This window comes from Hetaerina americana, unplaced genomic scaffold, assembly GCF_022747635.1.
Source record: "Hetaerina americana unplaced genomic scaffold, ioHetAmer1.1.p SCAF_13, whole genome shotgun sequence".
NCBI classification, from domain to species: Eukaryota; Metazoa; Arthropoda; class Insecta; order Odonata; family Calopterygidae; genus Hetaerina; species Hetaerina americana.
In genome coordinates this window covers 3,512,321-3,525,040 of record NW_027286403.1, presented here as the reverse complement: position 1 = coordinate 3,525,040, position 12,720 = coordinate 3,512,321, and the positions used below count along the sequence as shown (strand labels likewise).

General features: G+C 35.1%; 1 protein-coding gene across 1 annotated transcript in view; it reads right to left on the bottom strand.

Moving 5' to 3' along the window:
- Root (ciliary rootlet coiled-coil, rootletin) overlaps positions 1-12,720 on the bottom strand; it is a 102,479-nt gene that overhangs the window by 34,578 nt on the left and 55,181 nt on the right. Inside the window, exons 5-7 of the mRNA XM_071583149.1 lie at positions 12,118-12,261; positions 5,289-5,530; positions 3,592-3,706 (exon numbers count right to left, since the gene is read on the bottom strand). Of these exons, the coding sequence (XP_071439250.1) occupies positions 3,592-3,706; positions 5,289-5,530; positions 12,118-12,261 (501 nt within the window). The remainder of the gene's footprint in view (positions 1-3,591; positions 3,707-5,288; positions 5,531-12,117; positions 12,262-12,720) is intronic.

Below are 12,720 nucleotides of genomic sequence, written 5' to 3'. Positions count from 1 at the left end.
AGGTATGGTATCCACAAGATGCCTCAAATGTCAGAAATCCTTGCATGAGAATTTCACAGGGCAACAATCACTTACCATCACTGGGATTCAAACCCATATCTCTTGATTTCAGGCCAAATGCTTTAGTCAGTTCAGCTACTGAGGCATCCTGAACTTCTAATGACTTTAAAGGAACAAGATGTCCCCCTAAAAGCCCTTGTATTCAATCCAACAAAGAATGTAAGTAGTACGCATAAAATAACATAAAGTGAAATTTGGTTTTTCAATTTTTTATCAAGAAATATATTGCCCAACGAGTTATAGGCTCTGTGAGTATTGTACAAAATTGGTTGGTGAAAATGAGTTAGATGCTTTGCAGCATAATATGGATTAGTATTACTCTGTACAAACTTATACTGATATTTTTGTGATATTTCCAAAAATATTGTAAAAAAATAGTAATAACATACTTAGATGTATTGTGACATCTAACTTAGCACTGATCTGTATGATTATGAATTGTATCTGTATAATCAAGGATTTAAGGATTCATTTTAAATGAGCCACATCCATTTTCCAGTAATTTTTTTAATGACTTTGGATAAAGAGTTTGTCTAATAAAAATAGGCCCTGAGTTGCAAAGGCATATGGCCTGGTATTTGAGATGGCTAAAACCATATTTATATGAATAAGTCAGCATTACGAATATTTCAGATAATGGTTTTATGCTGCACCTGTGCACTATAGAGTAGGTTATGAATACTTAGCTTAACTGTAAGAATTTTATTATGAGAAGTTTAATATCGTGTTAGTGTTATGTAATAGATGTGAGTTTTTGATGGGATGAAGCACTGATCATCAGGAAGCTCCCAAAGATGAGTTGTTTCTGGGCTAGTTTAGTTTTTGATATTTGCATATATCAGCTTCAGTCCTTAAGGTAATTTTTAACCAATGTAAGGGTTTTTTAATCACAATTTTTCCACGTTTGAAAAGGAGAATCAAGTGGTTAACTGTGCAAAATGCTTTTCTAAGAGCAAAAAAGAGAGCTCCACAAATTAAATTTCTTATTACCAAACCTGATGGTTGTTTTGGAAGGCGATGGTATAGTTCACCATCAGTTTTCAATTTTTAATTGCCTTTATAATGATATAATATATTACTCCTGTGAAGAAAGGTAAGAATAACCGGAAATGTCAGTCTTTATGTAACTAAATACACTCCGATACATTAACTTTTTAGCACAAGTATTTATACAATCGGCTGCTAGCCAACAGATGAAATATATGGCTGGTGCAATAAAGGGTAGATAACAGATTGCCTAGTCACTCAAAAATTACCACTGTTTCCCTTTCCAGGTATAAATGGGGCCCTCTTGTCCACGGATGGGAACATTCTCACTTGGGACCAAGGACCAAGACCTCTAAATATATTCAATAATCACCAGGAACAGTTTAATTTATTCAATAAATATTTCTTAACATTCCATATCATGCAAAATTGATATGAACAGGCGTAGAAATCAATCAAAGTTAAAGAGTATTGACTTCTGAATTCTGGTAGCATTTTGAAAGCTCAAGCCACTCAAATTGAGATGCATCAGCCAACCTGGCAAGTCTGATTCAGAATAGGGCACCAGCTCAAGGCTGTGTGTGATTCACGGTAAAGTTCAAGGACCCAGTACCAGAATACAGTGGACAAACTAGGTCACCACTCATCGCAAACATCAGAAACAAATACTGGAAATGTAAATGAAATAAGAACTTTTGAAATTCCATAGGGAATGCTAATACATATTTTGAATCTGCTTAGCTGAAGCACCTCACTCCTTGCTCAATGTCAAACTTCTAGCCAGTAGTACCTCTAGCTTTCATTAAATTTAAGGCATTGAATCTCACAATGGGTGTATCATGCTGAGAGGGTTTTCTGCAGAGTGAAGTTGAAAAATCACCAGCCAGGAAATTGCCTTTAAATCCCATTAATTGCATTAGATTGTGTGCCATTAACCTTATCAATAATCTGACATAAACAAGATTGCATAATGAAAGGAAAATTCTGCCATTACATTGGCATAATGCACTTAAAATATGCATAATGGTTTCATGCATAAACAAGAAATAGGTTAAATTACAACAAAATCAAGTGGTTAACGAGGAAATTTTCATAAAGGTTATATTTTCTTTGACGCCATGCATCCATTTCACAACTCCAATAAAATAAATTTAAACAATTCCATTATAAAATAGTTACCATGCAATAATAGTGATCCATGCACTTGCAAAGTGTATTACATATACTCCATTTTCATATAATTACATGGGACTAAGATCCCCATAAAAACAATACATTTTAATAAATACATTAAAATACATTTTTTAAAGTAAATTTTATTTTGAGAGTTCCACATTTTTGTTATGTTGATTTTCGACTCATGAAAATTTCAACGGCAGGAAATAAATTAAAAAATGCTGCGATGAACCACTCAAAGATGACCTCTCAAGATTGTGAGAAATTTTTTGTGCACATTCCAGATGTGTACCTGGTGGTCTGGTGAGTTTTGAGCAACAATTATAGGTGAACAAATATGGAATAGTTATTTTATCAATTTGATAAAAATACTGTCCATGGGGAAATTATTACTGAATTCTTCAAATCAAATCAATGTTAGGGTAAAACATTGATAAGTCTTGTATAAAAAGCCTATTCCTCATCATCATCATCTGTATTTCAATCTTAAGATTGGTTCACTGCAGGCCTCCATTCCTCTCCATTCAGTGATGATACCCTTACTCCCTAATGGTTTTTTTTGGTTTTATATCCTTCTTAATTTATCCCAAGCACTTGTCTCTTTGTCTTCCTCATGGGATATTCCCCTCTACTGCACTTCTGACTAATCCATAGTTGTGCCTTAAGGTGCATCCAACCAATCTAGTTCTTCAATACGAGAGAGTTCTCCAAATTGTCCTTTCCTTTTCTTTGTACATACTTCCTCATTCCTCAGTATGCCTGTCTATTCAATCTTCAGCATTCTCCTTTCCAGCACCATGTTTCAAAGGCATTTCTGGTCCACTTTTATAATGTTCTATGGCTCTGATCCGTGGAAAGACATGCTCCAGATGGAACATTTTGACAAACTGCTTCTTTGATTGCAACCTAGATTCTTTAACTGTATTATTTGCTTCTTCTTCATGAATGCCTTCTTAGCATTAGCTATTCTTCAGTTGAAGAACTGAAGAACTTCTGTTGAAAATCTGAATATCAGTAAATGTCCGAACCCAGTAAATTAAATCTTCAAGTTGGTCAAAGTTCAGTCTGGCCAATTTTGGGCAGAATGAAAGAACTTACTAATAGAAGCACTTAATTTTTCCTAGTTAAAACCTTTAAATGTTGCACTCTTATAAGTATAATGTTTCCTAAAAATAATTATTTCCAAACGTCCGGAAATTATGTTGCTCAAAACTCTTTCTGAATTACTGGATTATAGCCATTATAAAGAGTCCACCTCCCAATCTTCAAATATCAAATCTGAGAAGCTCAAGTGTAAGTCATGCCAAGTGGGAAGCAAGTAAAATGCATAGTTAAAAGCTACATAAGAATGCTGCATCCATTTATGACCTGCAATTCATGAATCTGTAGCTGATGTTTATGCAGGGCAGCTTGCACAGCTGAAATGGTGCTCTCAGCAAAGGCAGGTGATGTAGGAGTGCGAAGAACACCTCTCTTTGGAGACCTGGAACACAATTCAACACAACTTTGAACAAACTGTGACAATTGAGGCATGTCATGGTGGAAGTATAAAATTATGGACAATCAACAATTACTATTTTAAAACTTTATACATGCTGAATGCATGACAATCTTTATGTCAACAAAATTTCATACCCTGAGTGTTGATCAATAATTTTCATGAAATACATTATTAGTAGTAGTATACCGGCTTAGGTTAACTTTTTGATTAGCCCTGACACTACGTACTACTGTACTCCGATGCCCTAACTAACATACCATGCAGCAAAAATGAACAAAAACGTTTTGCTCTACACACACCTCAGGTGATTTGCATGACCCTGCAATCCCAAAAAATCCCTCTTGGCTTGTTGTCAGATTTCCCAGGAGATAGACCTACTGAGTTGACACAACACCCATGCCCAAGGTGGGACCTGAACCCATGATCTTTCGATTAGCAGACAGGCTGATTACCCACCCAATTAACCAGGTCAGCAGTTAATAGCAAAATTGACACTGCGGACACCACCAGCAAAAATGTTCCAGTACACAGTGATGAGGCTGTTAAGTGCATCAATGGTAATTGGAGACAATGGCTGGATGAGAAAAAAAGACTAAAAGGGGGACTCATGATGATGGATGGCAGAGCAATAATTATTTCATGCTCACTGTGATGCAAGAGAAATAGAGATTCATAAAATGCTCTGGATTCAGCAAACCCTGAAAGCATTCCATAATCACTTCCATTTGCGGGCAGGTTTACCAGAAAGAGAAGAACCAAGTTAAATATTGAAATAGGAGTGCATAAACTTGAGCAGGTAGAACAGTTTACCTATCTTGGAAGTGTTCTGGATCAAAATGATCAAAGTAGTATGGACATAAAAGGAAGAATTGCACTAGGCAAAGGAGCTTTCATAAGGAGATCGGAATTGATGACAAGGCCTTTGAGTAAGGATATTAAGAAAAGGCTCGTTAAAACCTTGATGTGGAGCATAGCAAGGGACAGTGTGGAAACATGGTCATTGAAGCAGGATGATAGGTATAAATTATAGGCTTTTGAAATGTGAGTGTTTAGAAGGATGGAGAAGGTGAAGTGGACAGAAAGGAAAACAAACGAGGAAGTGATAGGTATGGTGGGGGAGGAGAGGGGATTGGTGGGGGAAATTATATGGAGGTAGGAAAATGGATGCAAAGCATTTTGATTGGCGGTGGGACCTTGAAGACTGTGATACAGGAGAGAAAGTAAGGCAAACGAGGAAGATGCAGGAATGGGATATGGATTTTGGACTGAGTTTGGTAAGAGAGGAGATAGGGGAACTGTTGCTTTACCATTTGGTAGCTTGTATCCATCCAAAACCTAGCTCAACCAGGAGATTACTGATAAGAATTATAATGTATAACATCAATATGACTACTACTCACACCTATAATTTAAAATATTCACAGTGATTTGGTCATTGAAATTCATAGCTGCATTTAAAACAAACAGCATAGCACGGAATATATGTCCAAGCATTACTTCCACCAAATACGAGCAAAGCATAACTGGCATATGATGGGCGGGAGGGAGGAATAGGTTGAGTTACCTTGGGGGGATTGGTCCGGTAGGTGTTAAGTGCATATGTTGAGATGAGGAGGGGTGTACAGCACCAGACTGTGAGGCTCCAGCAACCATTCCTCCCCCACCCATATACGCCTCCTCCCTGCTTTCTGCATCCTGGATGACGGCACGGGCAATGTCCCTGAGAGCACCTTGCAGCAACTCCACCTCCTCCCTGAGGCGGGACACTTGGTTGATCCCCACCTCAGCATCTCCACACCGCTCTTCCTTTAAATGGACCAAATTTTGACCTTGAGACAATTTCCTGAAACATACAACTCAAGCTATTCATAAAATTGAAACAAAACGGCTATGGTGTTTGGTGTGAAACTTGCCCAAACACAGGGCATTAGAAACAAATCATTCCAGTCATTATGTTCAGCAATCAGTTTTTCCCTTTACCACAACTGCCCAGCTCATCTCACTTTGCTCCTCTCATATTAAACTCCTTTTTCACATGTCTTATATCATGCACATCATCCATCTGGTATTTTTGTAGCATAATATTTGGGCAAATAAAATGTATTAATATTATTATTTATTTCAGGTAAAAATGTTAACATGGTGGAATCAGAACACCTACTTAATTTTCACTACAGCATATTTGTGCTGAATAAGCCAGGGGTTTTCATTTTACATGAATACAATTGTGAATCCTTGACCTATGAAACTTCAAGTCCCTTCTGTAATATTTATTAGAACCCCAAGATTTATGCAAGATAGAGAGATAGATTTATTCGCCATAGAACAATACATAATTGAGATACTTTGCATGCCTTGATTACATTCTAAGCCCCTCCAAGCAACAGTTCTTCCTCTACTTGTGGGTACTACAACTCAATGAGTGGATTCGTTTGCATTAAAATCATTTTAAAGAATCAAATTCAATTATTTATTAATCAATGAATGCATCTAATAGTAAATAATTCAATATGTAGAGTGGTGTCATATGGATTCAAATCTGGCCCTTGAGGTAAGAGGATGAGCATGGACTTAAAGGCATTTAAGAGTTGGACATGGAGAATAATCAGAAAATAAGTCGAAAAGAGAGGATGACCAATAGATCTTTAACATGTTGGGAGATGGGAGGTTTGATTGCCAGTGACTTAGGACAACCTCATGGGTAATTTTTTTGTGCAAAAGAAGAATAATTTCTGGGAAACCACAGTCAGCAAAGGAATAAGGAGCTGCCCCCCTACCTTGAGGTGCAAATTTCACATACTGTAGGGCTTAGTAATAATTAGATGAGCTCTAGTCTAAACTACTCAAACCAATCTAACGGTTGATTACTATGGTATTGATAAATAGTTAATTAAAGTGGATACAACATGAAAAGAACAACTCCTTTAATATTCTCACAAAAGATTTAATGTGCAATAACTATTTTCAACTCAACACTCATGAATCCAGATATTCAAAGCTATGCAATCTTGAAAAATTGGCCTACGACAGGTGGAAGTGGTGCAGTCAGTCTGACATTCTGACATTTTTTTTAATGTTTGCCCATGTGTGTGTGGGGGTCTGTGGGCAACTGAGAAATGTCCCCTGCCCCAAGATTGAAAATTTCACTTTTTCTATGACTGTATCAGTTATAGATTTGTCTTTGATGATATCTTCTACTCAACTTGACCTGGCAAGTTAATTCACCTCTATATTTTAAAAATTGGATTTTACGAAGTTGACATTGCTTGTGCAACGAAGGCTACAACAAAATCACTTGTGCTGAGTAACATGCAATACAAAATAATTATTGTGAATAAATTGATCATGATTTTGAATGAATGAAAAAAACCATCAGTGGGCTGCAGAAGTATGGAATAACATTCCCTCGGAAGTTATTACTGAGAGCTTAAAAAAATTTGCATTAGTAATGTTTATAAAAGGGAGCACAACAAAGAGCTGACCTAAATGGCATCATAGGGAGGCAAACCTCAAACTTTAGCAGCAATGTTGATTGTAATCTGATCCTGATACCTGGCAATGAATCATTGAGAGGAAAACTAAGGATATTGAACAAGTTGTTTAAAAAACATTAGTTTCTTTTAATAGATTTTCAATGGGAATAAAGTGATGTCTTAACAGGAGTTTAGTATATTTTAAATGGTGAAAGAGGAAATGTTTAATATGGTGCACATATATTAATCTGAAATTTTTTGGGTTTACAATTACCAATCATAAAATTGTATCGCAAAGTCAACAATAAAATTTTTGATAAGACTACATTTACTGTTAACGAAAAATGTCAATTGCAAAAAATGTCAATTGCAAAAATATGACTCCGGTAAATTTTTATCTTACATCATATCTAAATTGTTAACCATAAAATTAAGAAAAATATACATCCTGCATATTTGTGTTTAAGATAAGACACATAATGACATTCAAAAGTTTTCAAAAAAATAAGTCGAGAATTACGAGACCAATATTAAATTTCAATGTATTTTCAGATAGCTGTCTGTGGAAGAGTAAGTACAAAATGAGAACCAACCCTCAGAAATGAACATGTGGCAAGTGGCTTGCTGGTCCAATCATTATTTTGACAGCTAGCACACTGCCAAGTACATAATTGGTTAAAAATGAACTGAAATTTTTCAGAATAAACTAACAACTAATTTGTAGAAAAATCTGAGAACTATCAATCTCATTTTTGGCCTATTCTTTTGGTATTGATAATTGAAACCTACTTTAATCAATGGGTTTTAAAATAAAATTCAAATGATCATTATTCATATTTCACTGGCTTTGAAAATTAGGAGTACCACACAAAGGGAAAACCTAAAAATTTTAATAGTGATTTTTGTTTCCAAATCAATTAAAAATAGCCTTGGTATGAGAATATTCAAAGGATCAATAATTTAATGCTTCAGGACACAAAACAGTCTAAATGGTTTCAAATTTGGTGGTTACTGAAAAATTTTGGAAAAATGTGGGCTATTTAATGAACAAGGAAACCAAAGAAAATGTCATACGGTGAAATCAAATAAATCAAACTTTCATTATACATGGAAGAAGAAAGGCGTTAAATGGGTGATGCACATTAACAGGGTTTGTACTATAAAAATAGTTCTTTAGTAGTATTTCTTGAAGAATTTGTTGAAAAAATATCTCGGCTATATGCGCAATGATTGCAATCTGAGCAGATGCATCATGGGTTTAACAACATTTAAGGCAAAACTAAAGCAGATTATTATGCCAGGGAAAGCATAAAGGATTGAGGTTCATTCATGTGCGCATAAAAATGAGAATTTTGTATTTCAAGTAAGAGATGGTCTGATAAAATTCAAAGAAGAGTGTATTTTAACTTTCTCTACCATTGAAATAATTATAGCAAAAACCTTATTAATATCTCTGAACAGAACATCACTTCATTAAACTGCTGAACAATTTTTATTTAAACTTCAGTCAGTTCTAGAGATGCTAGAGTCTGAGAACTCAAAAAAAAAAGATATTTATAGACAGTAATATAAGACTATCAGACATTGGCTGTAACATAGACATAGATTTATTAAATGCAATTGGTAATAATTGTGCCTCTCAATTGATATATCAACTAGAGAAACAGCTCAAACTAGTAGTAGTATTGACAATACACCAACAAATACAAAATGGGTGTAGAAATGAACAAACAGATTCTAGATCCAGAATTATCTGACCAAAGAGAAATATTTATAACATTGCCTAATTGTAAAGATTGAATATAACATTGAAATATACAGGTCCAGTGTATCCAGCGAAGACAAAATAGAAATATTGAAACACTTAGTAGGACAAAGAAAGAGGCAAAATTTATGTACAACAAATGGCAATTAGGATGTTATTCTCAGGCTAAACCTATTTGATTGCGCATTGAAAATCATTCCAAAAGCATATAATAAAAATAATCTATTAAGGTTTTTAAACATTGCTACTTAATATAGATATCAATGATCTTCCAAATAATATAAGTACTGAATTAATACTGTATGCTGATAACACTATGGCTGTTCTTAACCCAAAGGTATGGTCTGTAATCTCTGGTTTAAAAACTTGAGGATTGGGGATTTTGACTTTACATGATAATCTATTGTGTGCTATTACTCAAAACTTTGTAAAATCAGTAAACATTCATCAATTCTGAACAAATTTTCACAGCACTTGAGTGAGATTACATTCTGATAGAATATTTCATTCTTATAGATATTCACTTTAGTGGATACAAAGATAGGAATGCAATCACTGGTGATATTCATAAAATAGAAACAGCTAATAAATGTCACCTGATAATTTAAATTTGCATTATGAACTTAAAAACAATCAAAACACAAATTTGCAAGTCTTACACTCAGTAGTAGTTTTGTGGGTGAAATTTTTCCTTTCCAGGTGGTAGTTTTCATATAAAATGACTTTCTATCTGCCGCACTACTGTGTTTTTGGCTGTATGCGGGCCAGGCATGACATTTTTAATAGCTTACCCATTTTTCAACGCTAATCTTTCAGATAGCCGAACTTTAAATGCTCAACTATCAATAGTATTATCCCAAAAAATTTCCGTTGAATTTATCACAGTAATGTTCAAGAACTAGCAAAATAATTTTAAGTCCCACTTGTTTATTTATTTTCTTTAGAGGAGATAGCCAAGTAACACTCAACTCCTCCATACTTTGGTTTTACTTTTATGGAGAGCGTAACAAGTTTTTCATTATATCTACTTCGTACTATTCTTCATTCATCACTGCGAAAAGTAGAAATCAAACTATCATTTCTTTTTGCCATAACAGTGAAATTCCTGAATGCTGTACAACAATATCTCCTTTACCTATATATTTTTTTCCTTTCACATACTTTGGTATGCCTTTGATTGGATCTTGATTAATGAACATTGCTATTCCCTCCTAATGGAGAAATTTGCTTCTTATTTATTTTGAGTTATATTTTTATTAGAGCATATCTGTACAGAAATAATGATATGTCGAAATTCTGATATAGAAAGGATTCGTTTTGTTGAGAAATACAATTTGAAAGTTGGTTTCTAAATGGTGACTATTAGCATAAACATTCCTAATGTCTTTAAACAGTATGGTTTCCACAAGGCACAAGAGAACTCAAAATCAAATTTTTCATCCAGGCTGAGAAATATTCTGCATATTGAGAAGTCTCCTCTGCAAATTTAAAAACTAGGTGCCCGTCAAAGAACAATTCATATGACTTGGATATCTTTTTTGGATATTCTGCACCACTGATTGAGCCATAAACTAATAAAAGTTTCACTCCTCCCAAAGTAATCACACACATCCTCACAAGCATAATTTCACACCCTAACAGTGTCACTATCATCATCAGCCACAATTATATCCATTACCCATCATCGATGGCTTCATCACCGTCACTTTCACTCATGGGTAAACTCCCACCAGACTCACTCCTGCACAATACTCTTCCCTCTCTTCTTCAGCAAATATCACAGATCTTTTTCTGCTGGTCAATGTTTTTGAGAGCCAGAGTTTTTTTCAATCTCCCCATACAAATTAAAATTGGTAAACAGAATTAAAATAATTAAAGGTGTAATTTTCCAAGGCTGCACACTTTTGGGTCTCACCACATATGCCAGCCGGAAGCAGTAGCCTTAACCATCTTCACTCCTTGAGAGCCATCAACACTATTTATTTTTTGGGGGATCACATTGGTGCAGCAATGTACTGGCTTCCCACTCAAGAGGACCCAGGTTCCAATCCTAGAGATAGCAAATATTTTCCAGAGGTGTCCCGATCCCTACTTGAATTGCTTTGTGGAGAGCACTTTGAGGGAGTACGCAGTCTCTCAGATGAGACATTAAACTGCGGACCCTTGGCACCTTTCGATTAGAGGAGACAAATGCAGACACTGGGTTTCTCTCCACCTTTCCTCCTTTCTCATCCATCCCTAATGGCATAAATGACCTTAGCTGTCAGTCGCCTTTCCTAAAACTACTGCACTATTTATCTGCATCGGACAAACTCTCTCAGTGTGGATAAGAAAATTTCTTTCCAAGGCAGACCTTTGAAGGAGATGAAATTGACTCAATGGTGCTTTATGCTTTCAATGTTTGAGGCTCCCCTCTCGTCTTTTCCTGCATGATAGCCTCTCATACTTCCCAGTAGAAGCACCTGCCCATGAATACAGCTGCACAGATATGAATTTGGTATCTCATCAAATGCCTTTCTAATTGTCCCTCCCGTTTCACGTTCACCTTCCAAAAACAGAGCATGAGAACATGCGTAAGTGGAGAAATTAGGTGCGCCTGTGTCAAATGATAAGTCTCTCACTCATTCGCCACACTCATTTTGTAAACTAAATCCTCTCATTAGTAGCTTGTCTGATGGGGTTGGGGCACTCATGGCCTACAAATTTGCCTCTCAAGGGAAAACCAGATAAAAGACATAAGTCCCAGTTTGTGCAACAGTAACTCTCAAAGATATAAACATAACTTCAACATAAGTGTATTTTACAAGATTAGATTGAAAGAAAAATGGAAAAAAGTCTGAATGAACACACATTGGGGATCTTCAACTCACAATTATAAAATGATGAAGTTGATTTTATTATTAGGTGTATTAAAAAAATAATTTGGGAAATCATATGTACAAAAACGTATTAGCCTAAGAATGTAAAATGTCACATATATTGATATTATAAAATAAATTAGCAGTGAATCTGTTTCTAAATTTTATGTACATGGAAAACACACAGAACAAAGGACAGAGTGAACACTTGAGGTGTCCCTTGATGTGAACTGGGTATCCTCCATAGATCAGCTGTGCTCAGGTATAGTGTTTCATCAAGTGACTTTGAGTACTTACTAAACCTTGCATTTCCCTCAAAAGCTGTTGTATTCGGTCTTCCTTCAGTTGAACTTCCATTTGTGTGGCCTCTTGTTTAGATTTTAATTCTGAAATCTGAGACAAAAGCTCCTGCTGTATTTTCTCCCAATCTTGCCTTTGTTTCTGGAAAGATAAAGAATTATCATAATTTCCATGTAGCTAATTGGATATAATTTTATAGAACTAGACTTGTATGGTTCATTGATATCAAGTTCATAAATTTATGATCACCTAATAATAAATATTTACAAAAATTATCGCATATTTTAGAAAATAATATACCTACTTACAAAAGTAATCATATTGTCAATACATAATATAGGCAACCCTTAAATTTAACCAAGTTAACTTTAATTTCATCTTTTTATCACCCCTCCTCTCCCTTAATATGGGTCCTCCCCCCTTTGCCACTATATTTTACAACCAACAGGCACTTTTCTTCCAAAAAAAAGAAGAAATGTATATAAGTTTGATGAAAGCATTTTTCACAGTGATTACTGATGTCCAACTATATGTTTTCACCAAAAATGTACACAACCTATGCGCAAAAGCAAGTTGTTGCATTATATTTTAGTGGTATGG